The sequence below is a fragment of the Trichechus manatus genome, unplaced genomic scaffold, assembly GCF_000243295.1.
Source record: "Trichechus manatus latirostris isolate Lorelei unplaced genomic scaffold, TriManLat1.0 scaffold00048, whole genome shotgun sequence".
In the NCBI taxonomy this organism is placed as follows: domain Eukaryota; kingdom Metazoa; phylum Chordata; class Mammalia; order Sirenia; family Trichechidae; genus Trichechus; species Trichechus manatus.
The window spans coordinates 6682652-6707735 of record NW_004443984.1 but is presented as its reverse complement, the minus strand read 5'-3'; the positions used below and the strand labels follow the sequence as shown (position 1 = coordinate 6707735).

General features: G+C 38.4%; 2 protein-coding genes across 2 annotated transcripts in view; one reads left to right on the top strand and one right to left on the bottom strand.

Moving 5' to 3' along the window:
• The window catches only part of TEX46 (testis expressed 46), a 5356-nt gene extending 1639 nt beyond the window's left edge, over positions 1 to 3717 (bottom strand). Inside the window, exons 1-2 of the mRNA XM_012555805.2 lie at positions 3701 to 3717; positions 755 to 917 (exon numbers count right to left, since the gene is read on the bottom strand). Coding sequence (XP_012411259.2) covers positions 755 to 917; positions 3701 to 3717 — 180 coding nt within the window. The remainder of the gene's footprint in view (positions 1 to 754; positions 918 to 3700) is intronic.
• A 1921-nt stretch (positions 3718 to 5638) lies between these two features.
• Positions 5639 to 25084, top strand: part of KDM1A (lysine demethylase 1A) — a 63319-nt gene continuing 43873 nt past the window's right edge. The window contains exons 1-2 of the mRNA XM_023732193.1: positions 5639 to 6097; positions 11939 to 12104. Coding sequence (XP_023587961.1) covers positions 5741 to 6097; positions 11939 to 12104 — 523 coding nt within the window. The 5' untranslated portion in view covers positions 5639 to 5740. The remainder of the gene's footprint in view (positions 6098 to 11938; positions 12105 to 25084) is intronic.

Here is a 25084-nt window from a genome sequence, read left to right as displayed (position 1 = left end):
GGGAGCACGCTACTGACATCTAGTGGATAGAGGCCAGGGATGCTGCTAAACACCCAACAATGCAAAGGACAGTCTCCGCCAACAGTCTCAAGCCCAAAATGTCAATAGTACCGAGGTTGAGAGACTCTGCCTTAAAATACTTTCACTGCACACATGTATCCATGAATACCCGTTGCCGTCCAGTTGATTCCGACTCATAGCGACCCTACAGGACAGAGTAGAACTGCCCCCATAGAGATTCCAAGGAGTGTCTGGTGGATTCAAACTGCCGACCTTTTAGTCAGCAGCAGTAGCACTTAACCGCTACGCTACCAGAGTTTCCATAAATAAGGTAGAATATTGTTTTGCATGCTTTTTAACTTTATATAAAAGATGTCATAATTTATGTACATTTCTGCTGTCTTCATTATTACACTTTAAAGATGTTTCTATGTTGATAAACTACCTCTATTTCATCCACTTTAATTCTTTCCATCTTAAAGTAGTTATTATGTTGCCAAAGCACTTTGACATCAAACATGAAGGAGGAGACTCTGGCAGAGCCTCTGTTTTACAATTGAGGCAGCTGAGGCCTTGTGCAGGGGAGTTATCCATAATTATCCAAGAGGAAGCTGCAGAGCAGGGACTAAAGCCAGAGTCTTGGATTCCTGAGTCTTGCCCCATTATCCCAACACCCCCCCTTACCTTCCCATCCCCCAGTCTAGCTGTAAGCATCCCATAGACCTTAGCTGAAGCTAAGCCAACTCTTGCTCACCTGCTGGGGCTCTGAGGGGGTGGGCTTGGGTTCATACTTGACCAGCCAGTTGCTAAGCAACAGCAGAAAGAACAGGAACCCAAACAAGGCTGGCTTATAGCTGATCAGCCACGCCACCACTGCTCCCATGCTGCCTGAAGAAGCAAGTATCTCATGGATACCCCTAAAAAGAGTAATTAGAGCCCCCAGCATTACAGCTTGGAGGCACACTGGCCCTAGGACCCTGACTCAGTCCCCCTCTAGGACAGTTGGCCTCCATGACAGTAGTCACGCCCTCCCACTCCTCTGAGTCATAACCCCCCATCAGCTGCCGCATAACAATACTATTAGCTACTCCTATGTCTTAAGCTCCCACTATATGCCAGGCTCTTTGACAGGCAGTTTGCAAGCATTATCTCATTGTGCCCTCACAACAGCCAGGTGATGTAGGCCTTACCAATACCTCATTCATTCAACAGTACTTCTGGGCCTAGCCACTGAGAATAAAATAATACAGAGTCCTTACCCTCAAGGGTCAGGGAACTGCCAGAAATTCAAGCTGGATTCAGAAGAAGACGTGGAGCAAGGGATATCATTGCTGATGTCAGATGGATTCTGGCTGAAAGCAGAGAATACCAGAAAGATGTTTACCTGTGTTTAATTGACTATGCAGAGGCATTCAACTGTGTGGATCATAACAAATTATGGACCACATTGTGAAGAATGGGAATTCCAGAACACTTAATTGTGCTCATGAGGAACCTGTACATAGATCAAGAGGCAGTCATTCCAACAGAACAAGGGGATACTGTGTGGTTTAAAGTCAAGAAAGGTGTACATCAGGGTTGTATCTTTTCACCATACTCATTCAATCTGTATGCTAAACAAATAATACAAGAAGCTGGACTCTGTGAAGAAGAATGGGGCATCAGGATTGGAAGAAGACTGATTAACAACCTGTGTTATGCTGATGACACAACCTTGCTTGCTGAAAGTGAAGAGGATTTGCTGCACTTACTGATGAAGATCAAAGACCACAGCCTTCGGTATAGATTACACCTCAACATAAAGAAAACAAAAATCCTCACAACTGGACCAATAAGCGACATCATGATAAATGGAGAAAAGATTGAAGTTGTCAAGGATTTCATTTTACTTGGATCCACAATCAACACCCCTGGAAACAGCAGCCAAGAAATCAAATGACACACTGCATTGGGAAAATGTGCTGAAAAAGACCTCTTTAAAGTGTTAAAAAGCAAAAATACCACCTTGAAGACTAAGGTCCGCCTGACTCAAGCCATGGTGTGTTCAATCGCCTTGTATGCATGTGAAAGCTGGACAGTGAATAAGGAAGACTGAAGAATTGATGCCTTTGAATAGTGGTGTTGGCAAAAAGAATATTGAATATACTAGGGACTGCCAGATGAACGAACAAATCTGTCTTGGAAGAAGTACAGCCAGAATGCTCCTTAGAAGCAAGGATGGCAAGACTACGTCTCACATACTTTGGACATGTTATCAGAAAGGATCAATCCCTGGGGAAGGACATCATGCTTGGTAGAGGGTCAGTGAGAAAGAGGAAGATCCTCAGTAAGATGGATTGACACAGTGACTGCAGCAATGGGCTCAAGCATAACAACAATTGTGAGGATGGCGCAGGACTGGGTGGTGTTTCATTCCGTTGTAGATAGTATCCCTATGAGTTGGAACTAACTCAACGGCACCTAACAACAACCCTCAAGGGCTCCGTGATCTAGTGGGAAAGACTTTGAAGAAGAATTATCCAGACCTTGGAAATAAAGCAAAAAGATTACTGCATGCCTTTTCAAAGTCATACTAAAATACTACCTAACAAGCCGACCTATCCGTCACCTGACAATCGGTTCCCAGCCAATGCACCTCGTTCGTGCGCAGTCACGACCTGTCTGTCAGTGGAGGCTTGCAGGTGGCTATGATGCTGAACAGATTTCAGTGGAGCTTGCAGACTAAGATGGATAAGGAAGCAAGGCCTGGCAATGTACTTCCAAAAATCAGCCAATGAAAACCCTGTGGATCACGATAGCCTGATCCGTAAGTGGTCATGGGATGACAAAGGACCGGCCGTCATTTTGTTCCATTGTGCAGGGGGTCACCATAAGTCTGGGTTGATTTGATGGCAGCCCTGGTGGCGCAACAGTTAAATGCTTGGCTGCTAACCAGCGGCTCCCGGGGAGAAAGACCTGGCCATTTGCCCCTGTAAACCCTACAGGGCAGTTTTACTCTGTTACATGGGGACTATGAGTTGAATATCCACTTGACGGCACACAACAACAAACTTTGTTTGACTTACTATTTACTATACATTAGGGCCCTGACTCTGTAAAGTTAGATACTAATTTATAAAAAATAGATAAGTTGCAAATAATTTTTTTTTGCCAATAGATGCAAATGAGTTCTGCCTAATAGAAAAGATAATGTCAAAGTTTACAGATTTATGACCTCATAGAACATAACCTTTTTTTTTTCCTTTTTAACCTGCAATCTTATTTCAGTATGCTTTTTTCCACTGGCCAATGACCATATGTCAGTTTTTCATATTTTCCTTTGAACGAGTTTTGCATCCTGCTGGTTCCCTCAATAATAAGTTAAATAAATCTTCGACATGTGCTCACTGTATTTTTTGTATGGGAGTTTTTCATGTTAAAATATCAGTTTTTAATGGCTGTGTAATATTCCATTTTATGTAATATTCCACTTGATATTTCAATATATTAAATTAGTCGCCACTTGTTGAGCCTTTATTGTTATTATATATAACCTGAGATATACAACCTTGCAGCTAAATCTTTGTACACATACTTAAATATTTCCCCACAGTGTTTTCCAGAAAGTGGAATTGCTGGGTCAGATGATATGTTGTTTTTTTTTTTCAGTTTAAAGTTTTATGAAATTACTAAAGGTATTAATAAGCCATATAGAACTAACCGAAAGTCCATTGCCATCAAGCCGCTTCCAACTCATAGTGACTGTACAGGACAGAGTAGAACTGCCTCATAGGGTTTCCTCCCAAGGCTGTAATCTTCATGGGGAGCCCTGGTGGCACAGTGGTTAAGAGCTCAGCTACTAACCAAAAGGTAGAATTCACCCACCAGCCACTCTCCGAAAGAAAGATGTGGCTTTGGTAAAGATTTACAGGCTTGGAAACCCTATGGGGCAATTCTACCCTGTCCTATACAGTCGCTATGCGTCAGAATTGACTCTATGGCAGTGGGTTTGATACTGCCATATCTTTCTCCCGTGGAGCAGCTGGTGGGTTCGAACCACTGACCTTTTGGTTAGCATCTGAGCACTTTACCACTGTACCACCAGGGCTCCTTCAGATAGAACTACAGGGTTTAAAATAAACAAACATCACTTGCCAAACCCCTTCCCACCCTTAATTCCAAGCCTCAGAGATAACTTCTTTCAACTCTTTCAGCTGTTTCTTTTGGTATTTCTAAATATCACTGTTATTTGTTGATTTTTCAATTTTGATATTATATATAATCATCTTCTTATGATGGAAGATGAGGATTTAGCTTCCACGCAGCCCCCACCACTACTTCACCCCCCCCCTTTTGTAAATCCCGCTAAATACTCTGCTCCACAAACTTTATCACGTTGGTTAAAAAATACATTGTTTATATTATTATGGCCATGTCAGTATAGTTCACAGCTGAGCCATGTGTTCTACTATGATTACATGTCCTTTCTTGTACCTTTTTGTTTTTCTGGGACTTGTGTCTTTTTTTTCTTCCTATTTGCTTAGTTTTTTTTTTAAATCATTTTCCTTGAAGTACAATTTATATCAAATAAAATGAACCTACTTCGCGTGTATAGTTCAATGAGTTTTGAAAAACGTATACACCCCTGTAACCACCACCTCAATCAAGATAGAAAACATTTCCATCACCACCAGCCAAGTTCTCTGCTTATTTGCAGTCAATTCCCCACCCCCATCCCAGGCAACCCCTGAAGGATTTTATCGCTAGAGATTAGCTTTACCAGTTCTTGAACTTCATGTAAATGGAATAATTTTTTGAAAATTATCCTTTAAACAACTAGTAAAAAGGCAATTGTAGTTATGAGAACTTCTGTGTAATAAGTGGAATAAGTGTGAGAACACAAAGAACAAGAACTGTTCAGTGTTGAGTCAGGGAAGGAGTCCTGAAATAATCAAAAGAATAAACCACCATCATCATTATCGTTAGAAACAATTAACCTGGCGTAGAAACAGGTGTGTTGTGTGTGTAGGGGGAGGGGTTGCGCGCGAAGGGGGAGGGGGGTATAAGCGAAGGGGTGGTGGTGCAAGCGGGGAGTGCGTCCAGACAGAAGGACAAGAACGAAAGCCTGGAGGCTAGCGCAATTCCGTTTGGACTCAAACCTGGATCCCCTGATTTCTCTCCATTTTATAACCGCTGAAACTCATTTGCTCTTCAAGTTTTTCCCAGTCCAAGCAGGACAATTATGAATAAATAAGTTGATCAACTAGTTACATTTCAGTGTGCTTTTTCTCTCACTAGACTGCAAACTCTTAGAAAGCAGGAACTTCATAATTCAATCCTTGTCACGTGGTAAATATCAATAAATAATTGGTTGAATCGACGATTAACTGAAAGAATGCAAATCCCTGGAGGGAAATGGTCGCCCTCGGTCTGGCAGTCTGGCCCAGAAGCCCTAGAACCAGGAAGGTGCTGGGACCGACACCAAGAGCAAAGGAGACGCTCTAGGAAAGCATCGCTCTCTTTGTCACGACGCCACTCTAGTCGCGATGCGCCGCTCTATGGCAGTGGGGAAGGGGCGGGGACCGTGGGCGTCTCCGGGCGTTTTTGTCCCGACGCCGCGGGAGCGCGCTTACCGCGTGCGTACGCGACGGCTGCGGGAAGCGCGCGGACTGAAAGGAGCGAGTCTCCGTGACTAGGCTTAGGACTCACGGACCGACAGAATCAACGGCCCCTTCGGCCGTCGGCGGCCAGGCGACCCGAGATGTTGTCCGGGAAGAAGGCAGCAGCGGCAGCAGCGGCCGCGGCGGCGGCTGCGGCAGCTGCCGGGACAGAGGCTGGCTCCGGGGCAGCGGGCGGCACCGAGAACGGCTCAGAGGTGGCCGCGCCGCCCGCGGGCCTGTCGGGCCCTGCTGAGGCCGGGCCAGGGGCAGCTGGGGAGCGCACTCCCCGCAAAAAGGAGCCTCCACGGGCCTCGCCCCCCGGGGGCCTGGCCGAGCCGCTCGGGTCCGCCGGGCCTCAATCCGGGCCTACCGTCGTACCTGGGTCTGCGACACCCATGGAAACGGGAATAGCGGAGACTCCGGAGGGGCGACGCACCAGCCGACGCAAGCGGGCAAAGGTGAGGCCTGACTTCCTACCTCAAACAACAAATGCGGGTGCCTGGCTTCCCGGAGGTTGTCCAGCCCCCATCACCCCCGCCCCCTCTCCTGGGTCTCGGGCCTTGAGCCCAGAGCCCCACGACCTCGCCCCACAATCGGTTGTCGACACCACCTCCCCACTGAGCTGGATGGGTGGGGCGAGAGAAGGGAGAGTCTTCGTCTGTGTTAAATATGGTCTTTGTGCTGTGACCGGGCGGTCATGGGGGAAAGGGCGATTGATAGTAGGTGTATTTTACTCATTACATCTTGTACACCTTTTTTTTTCTTGACTGGAAAAAACGGCTCCCTGACGGGGAGTTGTGGTTGGCGTTGTTGGAGACATCACTTGTTTGTCCAGAGATGTGTTTGGAAGCTGTTCAGCAATATTTATGGAGTTTCACCTGGGAGCACAGCGGGGTTGTGGAGTGATGCTTAAGAAATCGCCTTAGCCATGGATGCCGAAAAGAAAGGAATATTTTTTGAGCTCTTGCTGTGTGCTAGGAGTTTTCATCTTTTTTCTTGAATCTTTGCAACGATTTTTTGACCTAGATTTTTACAGATGAGAAAGCTAGTTAAGAGGGCTAATGTCAGTTACTCAAGGGAAGAAAAAAATTTGTCACAGAACAGTATATACAGACAGCAGCCTCATATCTCTCTGTGTACCAGATGCATCACCAGCATTGTATTTTTGCTAATCAACAGGCAGGTATTGATAACCTAATTTTAGGAATCAATAAACACAGGCACACAGTTGAAGCAATTTGCCCAAAGTCACACAGCCAAGTAAATGGTGAAACTGGAATGTAACCCCTACACTTACGTTGTGATAAGGTATCAGCCCCCAAAACAAAGGACCACACTGGACACCAGCAGTGTGCACGGCACTGGAGTGTGGTACTGGGGCACAGACTTTATAGATTTGGAGGTTTCATGGCCCAGTTGAAAAAACTGGAAATATATGTACATATCATTTAAAACAGGTAAGTAAATATTTAAATAAAATTGTGCAACTTGTATTTATAACACACTTTATAATTTTTGGTATGTATAATACCCAAGTCAGTGTGTATGAGTTGTTTCTTGAGATGAGTGTTACTGGGACTGAGGAACTTCAGATTCAGCTGCCCACTTGAGCGATCTGTTTAAGATGTACCTGATGCTGGCTGGAAGGGCAACTTGGAGGAAAGAGGTTTGGGGGCTTTTACCAAAGCATGGGTTGGAAAAGCACAGAGGTTGGTAACCCCATCCCTCAGAGATGATATAGAGGCCAGAAACTCAGTAGGGTTTTTATTTTACTATTTAATTAGAAAGTGTGGCCAGAAACCACGCTAAAAGATTTTTTTTTTTTTAAAGCAGTTTCCTTGAGGTAATTTCCATACCACTGTTTTACAGTGTACAATTCATGGAGTTATGCAGCTCTCACCTCAACTTACAGAACGTTTTCATCATCCCAGAAAGAAACCTCATACTCAGGAGCAGTCACTCCCCACCCCTCCCCTTCTCCCCCAGTCCCAGGCAGGCAGTAATGGACATTTTATATAAATGCCAAACCAAAACCCACTGCTGTCAAGTCAATTCTAACTCACAGAAACCCTACAGGACAGAATAGAACTGCCCCATAGGGTTTCCAAGGCTGTAAATCTTTACAGAAGCAGACCGCCATATCTTTCTCCTGCACAGTGGCTGGTGGGGTTCAACTGCCTGCCTTCCAGTTAGCAGGCCATTGCTTTGACGACTGTGCCACCAGGGCTTCTCTCTATAAATGCATTTATACAATATATGGCCTTTTGTGTTTGGTATTAGCATGTTTTCATGCAACACGTATCAGTACTTCATTCCTCTTTATGGCTCAATAATATTCTATTGTATGGATATACCACATTTTCTGTTCATCAGTTGATGGACACTTGGGTTATTTTCTACTTTTGACTATTACGAATAATGGTGCTATGAACATTCATGTATAAATTATTGTGTGAACATATGTTTTCATTACTTTTGGGTATGTGCCTGGGAGTGGAATTGCTAGGTCATAGGGTAACTATGTTTAACTTTTTTTTATCTCTATAGATTTTTTTAAATTATGGTGAAAATATATTCACCAATTCAACAACTTCTAGTATGTTAGGAAGTGATTAGAGAGAAGTTTAAATAAGAATTTATACGCTAGTTCGAAAAATTGAGCCATTATCTGATAAGCTATCTGAAGATATCATGTATTTGTAAAATTAATCTGGCAGCTGTGCCCTAGATGAACTAAAAGGGAGAAAGATAAAAACAAAAGAGAGTAGAGCATTATGGTGATTGGGGAGTGAATGAATCATTCTGTGGGTGGGGATGAGAAGGAAGAGACTAGAGATGTAAATTTGGGAGTCATCAGTATAAAAGTAAGAATACATAACTACACTACTGACTCACAGTCTTATTGGGACATCTTTACGTCCTTGGTTGTATGTAATTGTCGGACCTCTGAAGTCTCTGAGGTTTTTACTGGGGTAGGAGAGATTCCTAGTCCTTTGTGTTAAAAATATCTATTCCTTTTCACAGGGAAGTAATTTTTACTTTTCAGAGTTTGTATGATTCTTTTGGATGGTCTTTAAACTTGTGTTGAGCATGGAAACCCATTTTTACCAAATAAAATGTTAGGTGAAATTCCAAAATAAAATACTTCTTGCTTGTTTTCTATTAGAGGTTTAAATTTATAACATTTATCTTTGTTATCAGTTTATGAGAAAATGAGGCTATTTTGATGAAACTGTATTTGAGATTGGAAATTATGCATGATATTCATAGTCTTGTTTCAGCCTCAAAATCTAGTTTTATTTCTGAATTTGTTTTGTTCATGAAGTATTGTGAAGATCTAGTCCTGATTCACATGATAAGCAGTGCAAATGGTATTTATTTATTTTTAAAGCTTGCCCTGACATCTCAGGACACTGTATCCATTGGACAGAGATGGCATAAGAAATATCATTCTTAGGTCTACCCAAAATTGATTACCCAGGTGGTATAGGTTAATGTGTTGGTGGTCTCAGAAGGGTCAAGATTTGGTTTAACACATACAAGTGTGTATTTCTTCTTAAAATACATTTTAAAATTAATAAATGAAACCCTGAAGAACCTTAGGGTTCGATGGGACTTTTTTTGTTTTTTACATACTAGTTTTAGATGTTCTTACTCATACATTTAGGTATTTTTCTAATCTCTGTTTTCATGAAGACTAAGAACTTTTCTAGACCAGCCTTTTCCAGATGTGTTCTTTTATTACTTCATCAAAGCGTTGGATTAAACAATGTTAAAAAAATTTTTTTTTTTTTCTGCTGCAAAACTCTGAGGACTTACAATGTGCATTGTGACTCTCCTAGAAGGGGCCTATAAAGAATTCAGTGTTTCCCAAGCTTGGTCCTGAATCCCTTTTTCCTTCAAAGGGCATAGTGTCCTATGGAACATCTTTGGGGAAAGTTGAACTACAGCAGTAGAAAGGATCTTACTCTTTCTGTTTGTCTTAAAATTTGCACATTGTTCAGACTGCACATCCATTTGCACACTGTACATTCAATAAATGATTATTGGATGAATAGGATTGATAGGCAGGGGATCAAAGGACTGAACCTTTGGGATAGGGAGGGGTCAAGCAGTGATGAGGGATAAAAGAAGAAAGAAAACTGCGTACTATAAACATATTACTTTTTTTTTAGCAAATACAAGATATCTTAAAATATAATTTATTTTATGTTTGTTGTTGTTGAGAATATACACAGCAGACTATACATAAACCAATTCAACAGTTTCTACAATTCAGTGACATTGATTACATTCTTCAAGTTGTACAACCGTTCTCATCCTGCTTTTCCCAGCTGTTCCTCTCTCATTAACAAACTCACTGCCGCCTAACTTCCTATGTAATCTTTCAAGTTGCTATTGTCAGTTTGATCCCACATAGATAGATCTTAAAAGAGCACAATGCTCAAGGCTGACATTATTTACTAGTTAAGCTACTGTTTGATTTTAAGAAGACTTCAGGAGATATTTTTGGTTTCAGGTTTAAAGGTTATCTCAGGGTAGTAGTTTCAGGGGTTCTTCCAGCCTTTATGGCTCCAGAATGTCTGGATTCCATGAGAATCTGAAATTCTGTCCTGCGTTTTCCCCCTTTTGATCAGATTCTTCTATAGAATCTTTGATCAGAATGTTCAGTAATGGTAGCCAGGCACCATCCAAGTTGTCTGGTCTCACGGCAAAGGAAGCAGTTGTTCACGGAGGTAATATATTACCTTTTTTAAATCCTTCTTCTCTTTTCAAGTATTTTTTTTCCCTCGTTCCTGCTTTTGCAGCCCCTGTCCTGAGATTTGCTCTTACAGTTTATCTCAGTCAGTTAGCATAAATTTAGTATCATCTACATTTCTGGAGATTTTATTGTAAAGTCCGTCTATGAAATGTTCACCTGATCAGGATCATTTATTTGCAACTAGATTTTCAGCTTCTTTAGGGCAAGAGCACTTTCATTCATAAATATTTTCTCCATTGTGCCATAGTATTAGTGTTCATTATTTGAGTAGATGAATACAATTATATGTTAAATAAGATTCTTAGATCAGGGATCATAGCTAGTCAGTTAATCCTTCATTTTTGTTCCATTTTCTAACCCAATCCCTGTTTTCAGTAAAACTCTTCTACTTCCACTAGCTACCAGCTCCCCTTCCAAATTCTGAGGTCATGATATTTAAAAAATAAATAAATAAATACAATCAGCCATTCATCTGGAAGCATTTCAAAGATATTTTGAAAGTTAAACTAGATTATATCCGCAGGACTATTCATTTATTCATTTTAGAAAACTAATAAATTAGGTACGTTATGTGGAAACCATGTTGTCTTTACTGTATTTCCATGCCTAATAAATTATTTTTATTTTAGTCGTTTCACCTTTTCAATGAACCCATAATAGTTAGAGAGCTGCAGTTTCTATGGCTTCGTGGAATGTATATTAGGGTGCGAGTCACACTGACAATTTACCAGCGTTCCTATGTTGGTGACTATTTTGTAATACCTTTGTGGCAGTTTTGACAAACAGGTTCATAAGATAATCTTCCCTATCCTACGCTCCTTTAACCCCAATAAAAGTTCACTAAAATGTTTTCCTCTTTCTACTACTGACCTCATTCACTTGCCTTTAACCAGAGTGTAAATTAGTGGTAGGACCTGTAGCTTCCATTCCACATCACTTACTCCTTAATTTGTTATAACAGGGATTCTTTGCTCATCACTCAGCTCTCTTAGGTCACCAAATATTTTTTAAACAATACACATTTTCATAGTTTCAATTGGACTGTTGCTATTTGCAACTTCTATATCTCCCCTCTCTCCATTTAGGTTCTGGAATTCTTTTGTTATTTTCCCATGGAATAGTAATTAGGAGCACAAGCTTAGCATTAGACAGACTAGTTATTCTGGTTAACTATATTTTTGTTTAACTGAAGGTTATTTTAATCTTTTGTTGAAAGTTCCAGTATGTGCTATATAGTGAACTTGTGTGTTGTGAGTGTGTTTTAAGTTTAGGGGTTGTAGAGCCTCGACGTCATTGATCTGAATGTCAGCGCTATGATGTAAAAGTTATAGATTGGGCTAAATCTGGACTGACACAAGATTTTTTCATGAATGTTTTGTTTTTAATAACTGCCTGTTATGAGCTTTTCTTGTTATTTGCTTATTTCCCTTAAAATTTGAAGTCAGAAAGCAATTCTCATTTGTTGATGGTTCCAAATAGAGTCCCTAATTTTAGATGTTCACTGTATTTAGCTTTCCCTGGTATAATCTCCATATAGGTAGAGTACAGAGAGATGGATGAAAGCTTGGCCAACCTCTCAGAAGATGAGTATTATTCAGAAGAAGAGAGAAATGCTAAAGCAGAGAAGGAAAAGAAGCTTCCACCACCACCCCCTCAAGCCCCACCTGAGGAAGAAAATGAAAGTGAGCCTGAAGAACCATCTGGTGAGTTGTAACTAACCACAGTTTTGTTTTGTGTTAGAAATAAGAATAAATGGATTTAGTCCTACATTGCAATGTTATATTTTTCTCTTTGGTTTAACTGATACTGGGGCTTTTGTCATGTGTCTTAATGTGTGTGTGTGTGTGTGTGTGTGTGTGTGTGTGTACGAAATACATGCATACAGAGTGGTACTGATATTCTTTTTGTGTGTGTCTGTGCATTTAGTAGGAAGGTGAAGGACGGTGTAGAAGGGTAGTGGCAGTATAAGGCAGTTGGAAATTAGCAGAAAATAAACAATTAGAGAAAACATACAGAGTACCAGATTGAAAGACCCAGACCTCTCAGTGACAGCTCTGATAACAGAATTTAGACATGGAATGGTTCTGAAATTGTTCTGGCTAAATTAAGCATTTACCACATGGTTAGATACTTTGTGATAAAACCTTCATGGCATGGATCAGTTGTGAGAAGTGCCTTTACCTGGTGGACAAATTTAAAAACATATTCTGAGGTCAAAAGGAAAAGGACCAAGTGCCTATTATTGTTTAGTTATTGAGTCCTTCCAGTCAAAGGAATGGTATAAGGAAAAGCTGTGAAGAGATTCTAAGCTCACACAAGCTTCCTTATGTCATGGAAAGGTAATCGGAGTCTGTAATGCTGGTTTCAGAGCTTCAAACAGCTTTAAAGAATTCTCACTAATATCCCCTCAGCCCTGAGTCCTAGCTTTCTGGGGGTGTGGGGACCAATCCAGGAGACTTCTCTGTTTTGTTTGGAGAGACCAAGCAAAAGCAAAATCTTAAACTTTTTGTGTCTTGTGCCCTAATGGCATCTCATTAACTCTTCTTAATGCCAGATTTTTACTAAGTGCCTGTCCTTGAGATAATTTTTATATTTCTAATTGCTCCAGGCCCATTCGCCTCACCAATTCTTTTAGTTCTGCACCTTTTAAAACAAAATACTTGTTTCGGATCCTATCTGTTTATGTCTTGCATGACTTTCATAGGTACCTGGATTAAGACACATTTTACTTCAGAAGTTTTATGTTTCAGTAACTTTTTTTCAGGTTTTTCTTCTTTACGATATTGCTGTAAATCACCAGAAGCTATTTTATTAAAACAAAACGAAAAGTACTGATGTTTCACTTGAGGATTATAAGACAAGTATTAATTTAAATTTAAGTTTCCATCGTATCAAACAAATTCTAGCTAAAACTCAAAATTTTATAAGTTATAGTGACTATAATAAAGTATAATAAAGGAATATAGTTTGAAAACATTCAAAAAAGATATTCTGGATTCAATTCATCTCAAGAATTGGGTTTTCTCAGATGAGGGATTTTCCTAAAACTTTGTTAAAATCATTTCTTGGGCAACTCCAACCTCCTTGGGAGGTTTCTAGTGTCAGTGGTATATTACTTTTGAGACTAATATCCCTGAGACAAGCTTTTTTCTCTACCTCAACAAGTTCTTCTCTCTTTTTGTTGATTTTTCTTCTTCCTGTATCCTTTTCCTTCTTTCTGTCCTTATGTCCAATCCTTATCCCCTCTACTCCCTTCTTTCTTCTGTCTCCTTTTTTTATTCTTGCCTTTCTTCTCTTCTACCTGTGCTGTAGACCTTCAGGCTGCTGAGCTCTTAGCTCAAGGTCCCTGAGCCTTGTTCAGTGATGATCTGATCTCTCAGGTGCTGCCCACTCTCTTTTTTGTGCAATTGTCAGTGTCTCCACTAAATAACTGATTTACCATAGGTACCAAGTTGGTAAACACTTTCTTTGTTCTCTGAAATTTTTAAACTAATTCTTGGCATTTGGTGTTTTCTTTTTCATGAGAGAAGTTTTTTTTTGTTTGTTTGTTTTGTTTTGTTTTATTATTTCATAAATGTCAGGCAGTGTTCCCACGAAAGGTAAATGTCCTAGCAAAGGGACTTAGGATTTAGAGAATTGTCTTTATTCTATGGTTTTCTAGTTGATTTTAATCCGGTGGTTTAGTTTAAATAAGTTATCATGGTATTTTTTGAGAAAGTTTTTTTTTCTTAGGTTTAGGATATCTTCAGGACTCAGAAATGTGTTGATAACAGACAAAAGTTAATATATTATTTATGGTTATGAAAGTAAAGGTATTTTTCCTTTAAAACAACTTAAAATTTTCTGAAAATTTCTGGAGTGTATTAGAGAATGATTTTTCCCTATAAAAAGTAGTGGCAGCTTACTGGCCTACGTAGGTAAGAAATAGATTGGGCCCTGATGATGAATCATAAAATATTATCAGGTGAGTTCAATTATTTGTAAATTCTCCAGGGTTTCCAAAGCTATTGTCTTATCAGAACCAGTTCTTTCACTTGAGAGTTTTTAGTCAAAAATTGAATGAAGCATTGCCATATGGGTATTTTAAAATCTTGAGAGAAGATGTGGGTTTTTTTTTTAACTTACCTTTTCTTTATCCCAATCATTTTAGGTAGTAAACAACTAGAAATTAACTTATTTTCTTAAAATATGTAAAGTTTGCATACATTTAATTCTTACGAACTTTTAAATTTATTTAGAAAATTGTGCTTTGCTTTCCACAGTGTTAATAAATCTAAGGAGGATAAAATATTTTGTGAATTATGAAAGCACAAGATATGCTGAAGTCAGTGGGTCAGGTAATTTGACAGGTGAAGGTTCCTCTAGGAGAATACTGAGAAGAAGCCAGAAAGGAAGGCTGGAGCCATATTATGGACAGCCTTGCTTGTCAGGCTAAGGAATTTCACTCGGCCTCCTTTAAGCACTGAGGAAGTCGAGTTGGGGGTAGCACTGAGGTTTTTTGAGTAAGGAGGGTCATACTGAAATCCATGCTTTGGAATGATCAATGTAACAATAAAGAGATTAGGCTTGGAGAGATGGCTGTTTTAGTAATCTAGTTTAGTGGATTTTGGTCAGTGGAAAAGTGTTCTTACTATCAGAGTTGAATTTTTATAGAAAGAAGAGGTTTGACTTCTTTTGTTTGTTTGGGTTTATTTAATTTGAAAGTTGTTCTCTGATTTGGCCTAAGCATTGTTTTTAGATCTGCTGGTTTTGAGGATAACTCATGTGGTAGTCACAATGGGCAAATAATATATTTTTCATACTTACTGCTGCTTATATTTAAAACCTACATTATTTTGTTTTCTTAACATTTCCATTTTTATTTATATATATTATACTTATGAGTATGTTTGTTTTAATAAATGATGGTTTTATTTTGCTTTCTGGTAGTCTTTTCTGTGAAGATGACAGTGTTTTCCTTTTTAGGTTGCGGCAGCTGAACCTGGACAGTTAGTTGTCTTTGGAATTGAGTGTGTTTGATAATTAGTAGTGTCACATAATAGTGGAGCTGCTATGAAATAGAGTGAAATCTCATTCAGTTGGACTTTATTGGTTTAGAATAATTGGTTCTCTGTTAAAGTAGCCTCCTATTGGAGAAATGCTTTTTTCCTTTGTCAGTTCAGTTTTTGACCCTGTGTGCCTTAGACTATCCCTCAGTGAGTTTCAGATTAGTGAGATTTTACTATATTAACTGACTAGCTTGTACTCAGCTTTTTAATTTTCATGCAGAAACATGATTTCAGGTTTTTTCCCCCACTGTCTCTCAGCTATTGAAATTTACCAGAAAAATCTTACTAATAATTCCTAGATTTAAATTTTGTATTAGATAACTGTTTTCACTAAAGAACCCTGGTTTGGGAAGATACATGTTTTTGGGAAGTTAGAATTAGCTTAGTTGTGCATAGCTTGCGACTTCTATGGAAATATACTAAAATACATAAAAAGAAATTTGAAATGGTCTGTTAAAGATGTCTTTCTCAAAACTTCTTCAGGTTAATGAATTTCTCAGTGGAAACATCAGAAGTATGTTTAAAAATATATGTATACACACCCACATGCATAAATTCATGTGTAAGTTTGTGTCTGTGTGTGTACCATTTTTCCATGCTCAGCGATGTGCTAATACTCTATAATGAAGCTCAGAGGCTTCTATTAAACCGTTGTTAACTCTTCACGTTGATTTGGTTAGATACCATTTGCTGATTGGTGACAGTTCTCTATTATAATCTATTTTATTCAAAGACCATGGGAAGAATCACTTTATCTCCTTATTTATATTCTTATTTGAACCAAAAGAAGTATTTGATCTCTTCTCTGTTGTGCATGGTGAGTGTGTTTGTGTGTTTTTAAGAGGTATAGACTGTCAAATAAATCGCAAAATTTACTGAAGTGAGAGATTGATATGACAAAAAATATTGGGTGATTTTAATAAATTTTGGGCCTCTGTTCATGTAGTAGTCATACTATAGGTTGAAAGTGTTCAAACAATTTCACATAAAAGGAGATGGCAGCCTAAATTACTAAAAATACTAAATTACAGAAAATAAATTTATTTGGATGGGCAGAAAAATTTAGTTTAAAATTCAATGAAATTCTTGCACAAATGCTGTTACAATGAAAATATCCATATGATGAAAGATCTCCCAAAATTTGATAGATTGATAATTCAGTATAGCAAAAATCCAAAAGGCAGAACCTTGTGGACTATCCTTTAGAACTTGTTATAATAGAATTTGATCAGAGAAGAATTGAAGATTGATTTCCTTACTTTAAAAGAAAAAAATTGACAGTCCTAATATCGTCAGGTAATGCTTATATAGTTCTTTGTTGATAAGGTGCTCTGCTCTCCCCTTTGAGGCACTCATGCTGGTAACAGTAACAGGCATGGATGGATGGTAGTTGCCAAGTACTGGGTTTGTCAGCATGGACAATTATGGTCAGTTTTATTTTTATCAGGCTATTACTAATCTCAAATGATTTATCCCAGCTTTTATCCCCGATTTCTCTTCATGCCTCCAAGTGGAGCCAGAGAGCAAGCGTAGTTCTTGATGAGACTTGACTCCAATTATTGCCACAGGAACAATTATAGAATTCTACTACGTCCTCGTACCCAGCAGGAGACCCTCTTTTGTAGATTTACCAGAAGTAGCTTGGAATTCTTTCCTGACAGAGTTGTCTATGTTGCCATTTTGACCTGCTAGGGGAAAATAAATGCGTGAAATCATTTGAGCTCTCATGTGATATATGACGCATACATTCAGAAAACAAAACCTAGGATTAATTTTCTTGCCTTTTTTTTGTATAGCATCATTTCAGTGTATTCTGTTTGGAACTGTGCTCCAGAATAACTTACTGGAGGGCTGAGAAAAAAATGTCACAGACTGAAAAGGTAATCTAGATCAATTCAACAGAATTCTTTAAAGCACTTAATGTGTATGGGAATTATGAGAGGTACTAAAAATGGACCAAAACATATGAGTTATACAACACATGTTCTGTGCACTCAGAGAATTTATAATGTAGTATGAGACATAAATGTGTAGATAAATGTGGATAGGAGGTGGTCTTAAGTGTTAAGTTTCAGTATAAAAGTTCTAGAGAGACTTAGAGGCAGACAACCTGGGAGGGAAGGAAGTCTTCCCAAATCCTTCTTGGGTTACTGGAAGAGTTTTAAAAAAAAAGTGGATGGGGGATTGGTAGTGTGGAGAAAAAAAAATTTTTAATAAAATGCACATTTTCTACAAAAAATAAGATTTTCCCCAAGTGTGGGCAGTTCATGTACTTTATTCTATGCACATTAATTGTATAACTACAATACTTTGTTCTAGATACAGTGCTAGATTCTAAGGGTTCAGAGATGAAGAGTAGCATCCACAATCAGTTTATGGTTATAAATATTAATAATTGAGGAGGGAAAGAATACAATAAAAGTGTATATAAAGTACAGTGAGAACTTGAGTTGTTTCTAGATAATGTTTCTCCTTAAAATGGAATTTTGGGAGTTTTACATTAAGTATGAAGTCTGTGAAGTTGGGCTTTTAAGAAGCAGTTTTAGATGCTTGATTTTTAACTCTTTACTGCTTTTGACTGATAAGAACTGTCGGCTCAGATGCTATCAGTTTATGTTTGGTCTTTGAGAGATTGATCTTAATGATTTTGTTTCACTAGTTATTTTATTTTACTTTTTATTAGCTGAGTAATTTTTATAATTTTTTTGAATTCTTTTTGCTACTGTCATTTACTTGATCTGATTATGGTGTAATAGAAGAAAGATACTTTGTATGAGGATTTTGTCATCTGTAAAATGGGACTTGTTAGGAAGATCAAATGGGAAAATGTGAAATCCAGTTTTATGTAGAAATGTATTTATTAAACACAATGTCGAACCAGGAATAGGATAGATTGGTGTTTTATTAAAAAAAAAAAAAATCAGGGCAGTTTATGTACCAGGTCGATATACATACTTGACCTGTCGCTTTTGGAAACTTTAGAAAGTGTTTGTCGTAGCCCATTTCCAATAATGTGTCACTGATAAATAGGGTCATTCTTTAAGCATCTGGAACTGTTAGCCATACACACACACACACACACACACACACACAAACACACACACACACCCCATTTTAATTAAAAGATTAAAAGCTTGGTATTTAATCTTTAATGTTAAATCATAAGAGGAAGGACAAATCTTAGTACTTCTAATAATCTTTTTTCTCTCCTCAGATAATAGTATAATTGAAATGCATGTATTCAGTATCAAGATATAACAAATGTTAAAATTTTGCCATATTTTCTGATTAGAAATGTTTTAAACACTTAAAGATAGGATTATGTTTTTTATATTGTTTTAATCTTCTGATAGAAAAACACATAGGATTAATTAGTGCCTTGTAGAATTGTAGACCCAAGGCGTATTTAAAGTGGAGGGAGCCTGTAATAGAGTCTGCGCTGTAGATAGCCAGAGTTCTGAGAAACTGTTGCCTAAGCAGGAAAAGAAGTTACAGTGGTTCTTCACGTAGGAGCTCCAGAAAGAAGCTTAATTGTCTTTTTTTAAAACAAGTGAATAACTAGAAAAGTAAGCTTTGTGTTAACTACTCAGACACACCTTCAGGTTGGTAGTTGGACAACATAACATAGCAGCAGTGTATCTAAATTGTAGGCTTTCTTTGAAACACTTTGAAATGTGAACTACACAGCAAAATAAGTACAGATTCGGAGAATCCCTACTGTGGAATATGGAGGTAAAGGGAAATAGCTTGGGAGAAAGCACATTCTTTATATAGCTTCTAAAAGGTTAGCTTTTCTTCCTAACTTGTTGGGCTTTTACTTTCTTTTAGATAGGATAGGATCTCTGCTACTAAGTTTCTCATTTTTGTCCCAGTGGTGAGTCTTCAGGCACAAGTGAGCAGTGCTGTGCTCCTCCATTGGTACAGTGGAGAAGTTTCAGAGGCAGAACCATTTTTTTCTCCTTTCTAGACCTTAAGAAGGCTGTCTGTTTTAGTTTAGGATTTTAAATAACATTGTAGTCCTGGAATTGCTGCCTCAACTGGAACCCATGAATTTCATTTTGGATAGTCTTGTAGGAGAGCGTAGAACAGTAACAGCTATATTAAAAAGCCTCTAGTGTGCTTCAGAGGAATCCCTGAGGTTTTTCCTTTTCCTTAGGCTAGTTTAGTTTTGATTGTGAGGATGGCTTAGGACCAGGCAACCTTTGGTTCTGTTATACATGGGGCCACTATGAGTCAGAGCCAACATGATATCACCTAACTAGTTCAGTCTACCTCTGTGAGCCCAATTTATTTTCCTTTGCAGTTCTTAGAACTGCTGTAGATCTTCATTCTTTTGCCAAGAACCATAGTCAGAAAGTTAGCAGGAAAGAGATCCATCAAGAATGGCGTATGTGAATGGTGTTTTTAAGCCACGTCTCACTACAGAGAGAACAGGAAGGCAGCATGAAATAGTGATGGTTACTAACAATGCATGACCTTTCTCAATCTTTTTTTTTTTTGCATTTGTTTATGTTGATCAATTCCTTTTTGGAACTATGACTTTCCTTATGTTCATGAATTTAATCATATGTTAATTGCGTCAAACTCTTTGAGCCTATTACTGTTGTTGTTAGGTGCCTTTGAATTGGTTCCAGCTCATAGCAACCCTGTGTACAATGGAATGAAACACTGCCCAGTTATGTGCCATCCTCACATTATTACTTCCATGCTATTTTAAAGTCTTTTAGCCCCATTCTTACTCTAGATTCTAGTCTTTAGTTTCCAGCCATCTTTAGAACATTTCTATTTAACTTCTCTCTCCTTTCTCCAAAATTTCCTATTTTGTCCACTGCATTACTGCTCTCAAACTTAAAATCTTGGAGTCATTTTGAAAGTCCTTTATGTCTTCTGTCAAATCTGTTAACAAGTCGTATGTCTTCCTGTGCACAGCCTCTTTGGTTTGTTATGCCTTACTCATTCTCATAGTCACCTTGTTATCCTAATGGATTTCACTTTACATCTGAATTACTTCAGTAGCCTTGCAATTGGATCTCTTTTGTCTAGGTCACCTTTTTCCTCTGATCCAACCAGTACAGAGTGACCAGCATAGTTTAACTAAAATATCACTTGTCTTGCTGCTCTCCTGCCAAAGAGCATACAGTTTTCCCCCATTACTGTTAAGATCAAGTTTCTATTTTGGCACTGAAGGTGGCTGATTTTACCCATCCCACTTGACCTCCCATTGCTCTTTCAGACCACCTCCTTCATTAAGACAGGGTACTGCGTAGTCCTCTGCACATACCATGTCTGTGCTTTTCTCCTTGCCTTTGTCCATGTTGTTCTGGGCCATAGTGGTGGTTTTGCTGCCTCCCAGTCTATCCAATCTCTCTGGACTGGTCCAGAAAAGTTTCTGTGATTCCCCAAGTCTATGTTAGCTTGTTTTTTTCTACAAATAATTCTTATGGGTATTTTTCATCTTTCCCCAATTAGATTATAAGCTCCTTGATACCAAGGACTCTATTCTACTTTTGTATTTGTGCTTGGCAGTTTTTGGATGGGTATTCAGTAAACATTGAATTAGTGAGATTATTAAATCAGAAACTCAACTAATGTGTTAATACAGTAGAAGCTTATGTGTTCAAAGATGGCTTTAACTTTTTGAAATGTTTTTTTCCGCTGCTGATTTCTTAGCTTTCAGCTTTTAATCTATAAATTTGGCCATTTTGATGAATTGATGATCTTTTTAAAAATCATTGCTTCCTAAAAGATTTAGATATTTTTCAAAAGGTTTACGAAAGTCATCAACTTGAATGTGATTCCAAGAAACTGAATGGTCAGATTCTGAATCTATCGTCAGTATGTTTTTGGGAACGACAAACCAGTGGTTGGCACCTCAGTGCTTGCCAGATGAATGTATTTAAAAGGCTTCCGTTTTTAGATGTTGCAAGAGTAGTCTCTTGAGTATTAAAGTCGAGATAAGAAAAGCATCCAATAGTGAGACTGTAACTAAAATACCTCAGTGTTCATCAAGAGTGACTCATCAGATCTATAGAAAGTATAGAAGACAACTGAAAGGCTGCCATGTAACAAACCAAAAAATCAATTTTCAACTTGGAGAAGATAGTGCATAAATAACCTGTATAACGGTCTTTATTTCAAGCCTGAGGGGTTTTTTGTGTGTGCAGTGGTGGGGATGAAAACAAAAGGAAATCTCCAATGCAGTGGTGCCAGAATCAAGGTGATATTAAAAAATTGCTTTTGTATATTTTCATTTTCTATTTTGAACATGAGCTCATGTAAGATAGTAATTGTACTTGCCTGCTGTTGCATGTCTTTGTACCACTGTCAGAAGCAGAGTTTTAGCCTGAAAGACCCAAAGAGCAGATGAATATCTCATTTCAGTGTTTTAATCAGAGACATGATCTGGGTGAAAAGTTAGCTGCAGATGTTTGTATGTGTGCTGTGTTTAAGAAAATGATGAAGAGTTGGTCCAGAATACCACTAATAAAGATGGTCCTTTTCAGCTGTCTTTGGAGAAGTAGGCACCTTCGAAATACTACTGAGATAAGAAATGGCAACCTTATCTTTTACTCCCAAACAAGTTAAATAAACCTTTGTCAAGTCAGTAGATATCTTGTTCTTTTTCTTAGTTTTAAGCACTTTTTTAGTTTTGTTTTTCATCATTTCTTATGTTTTATGTTTCTGTCAATTTCTGATTGGTTTCCTCCTATTTCTTTGCTTAAATAATACTTTGAAGTTTCATTTCTATTTTTGATGCAGTGCCTCAAACATGTTCTGGCTTGAACCCCTGCTGAGAATTTGCATTTTTAACAAGTTCACAGGTGATGCTAATGCTGCTGGTTAGGGACCAGTTCTGATAACCACTAGTACAGCAGTGGTTCTCAAAATTTATTATACATAAGGATCACCAGGGGATCTTGTTAAACTGTGCAGTCTGATTCAGTGTATCTGGGATGGAAGTGCACATTCTCAGCAGGGGTTCAAACTGGTTCAAAGCCCTGTTTTAACTTTTTTTTTTATTTATTTTTTGTTGAAAATAGACACAGGAGTACACCAATTTAACCATTTTTACATGTACAATTCAGTGACACTGATTACATTCTTTAAGTTGTACAACCAGCCTCACCCTCCTTTTCTGAATTATTCCTCCCCCATTAATAGAAACTCACTGCCCCCTAAGCTTCCTGTCTGACCTTTTGAGTTGCTATTGTCAATTTGATCCCATATAGATAGATCTTTTTTGTGTATGTGTGCATAAGGTGAACGTTTACAGAGCAAACTAGTTTCATCTTCAATAGTGTGTACATAAAGTGTTCCATGGCATTGGTTTCATTCCCCACAATGTGCCAGTACTCTGCCCATTTTTATCCTTGGTTCCTCGTTTCCTTTCATCCTGATTTGCTACCCCTTCCTGCCTTCTCATCTTTGCTTTTGAGTAAATGCCCTTTTGATCGCATGTAATTGATTGTTGTAAGGAGCATGCTCCGCTCGGGTATTATTGTTTGTTTTATGGTGTGGTTGAAGGGTAGTCTCCAGGAATGGCTCCAGTTCCAGTTCAGAAGGATGTGTTAGGGCCATAGTCTCGGGGTTCCTCCAGTCTCTGTCAAACCAGTCTGGTTTTTTTTTTGTGTGAATTTGATTTTTTGTTCTGCCGTTTTTCTTCTGCTTTGTGGAACCCTCTGTTGTTATCCCAGTTAGAGTGGTCAGTGGTGGGAGCCAGGAACCATCCAGTTCTTCTGGTCTTGGGGTCATGTAGGCTGTCGTTCATGTAGTCCGTTGGTCCTTTGAACTAATTGCTCCCTTGGGTCTTTAGTTTTCTTCACTCCCCTTTTCTGCAGGTGATAAGAGACCAATAGTTGTATCTTAGATGGCCATTTGCAAGCTTTTAAAACCACAGATGCTACTTACCAAAGTAGGATGCAAAACTTTGTGTTTATGAACTGTGTTGTACCAGTTGACGTAGATATCCCGAGTCTATGGTCCTTTGCCTTCAAGCCTAGGAACTCGTCCTGCGAGGAGTTTGGTTATGTGTAAGAAGTTGCCCTGACTGTGGCCTTTGTGTGCTCTGTTGTCTATATTTAGTAGATAAGCAGCACCTACAGTTATGTATGTAAAAATATCCACCACCAAACCTGTATCTGCAGGTGGGTATGTTCCCTTATGCTTTTCCACATGTTTTGACTTTTTGCTCTTATGAGGGATCCCTTTGTAAAATCTTCCCAGGATACCGAGTATTTTCCACATTTCTTCTATATATTTTTATCATAGAACAATCTTTATAAGACAGAAGATTCTGTCCTGCCTTGTTGCTCTTTTCTTTTTATTAACCTTTTGAGCACATAAGTCAGAGGTAAGAAATCCATAATTACAGTAAATAATGTTGACTCACAGAGAAAAACTCAAGTCGAGAGCAACCTGTAGGTTAAAATCAACTAATTAGCATATTATATGACACATAGTGGGAGAAAAAGGAAAATGATAGAAATAGGAAGAATTAAATAATTCAGACAGTGGCTAGCTTGAAAGTGTTTTTGGTCATTGTTCTTTTGTTTTTGTTTTTTTTTTTAGAAATGCTGAGGTCACTTCACAATAAGAGATTGTTACGCTCATCAAACATCATTTGAGAGAGAGGACCTATGTTATTCTTGGAGGCTATGTTTATTTCTGAGCCCCCTCCTCTTCTTCCTGAAACACAGTTCAGTGTTTTAATCTAGCTTGGTTCTGTTTGGAACCAAACCAATCAATGACAATAATTATTAAAAAAGAAAAAAAAAAACCTATAAAAGATTTGTTATGAATGAACTGAGAACTTACTAAAAATTAACTTTTCCGATTTAGACACTAAGCAAAATGTAAAATGTAGGGTCTGCATTTTACAGATAAATTTGCAGATTGGATTTAGTAATTGATGTCATCTCTTATAGAGATTCTGAAACTTACTCTTGAACATAGAGAGTAGCTAAAGCAAATGGAAAAAATGATGAAGTAAAAGATCTGAACAGAAGATTTCAAAGGGCAGCTCGAGAAGACAAAGTAAAGTATTATAATGACATGTGCAAAGACCTGGAGTTAGAAAACCAAAAGGAAAGAACATGCTTGGCATTTTCAAGCTGAAAGAACTGAAGAAAAAAATTCAAGCTTGAAGTTATACAATATTGAGGGATTCTGTGGGCAAAATATTATTGAACAACACAGGAAGCCTCAAAGAAGATGGAAGGAATACACAGAATCACTGTACCAAAAAGAATTGGTCAACGTTAATCCATTTTTTTTTTAATAATATATATATTTTTTATTGTACTTTAGGTGAAGGCTTACAGAACAAATAGTTTCTCATGAAACAGTACTACACATACTGTTTTATGACGTTGGTTAACAACCCCACAACATGTCAACCCTCTCCCTTCTCGACCTTTTTTTTTTTGGTGAAAATATACATAGCCAGAGATATACCATTTCAAAAATGTCTACGTGCACAGTTCAGTGACATCGACTACGCTCTTCCAATTGTGCTGCTCTTCTCACTTTAGATGAAGGCTTACAGAACAAAATAGTTTCTCATTTAACAGTATACATGTTGCCCTATGACAATGGTTAACAACCTCACAACACATCAACACTATCCTTACTCAACC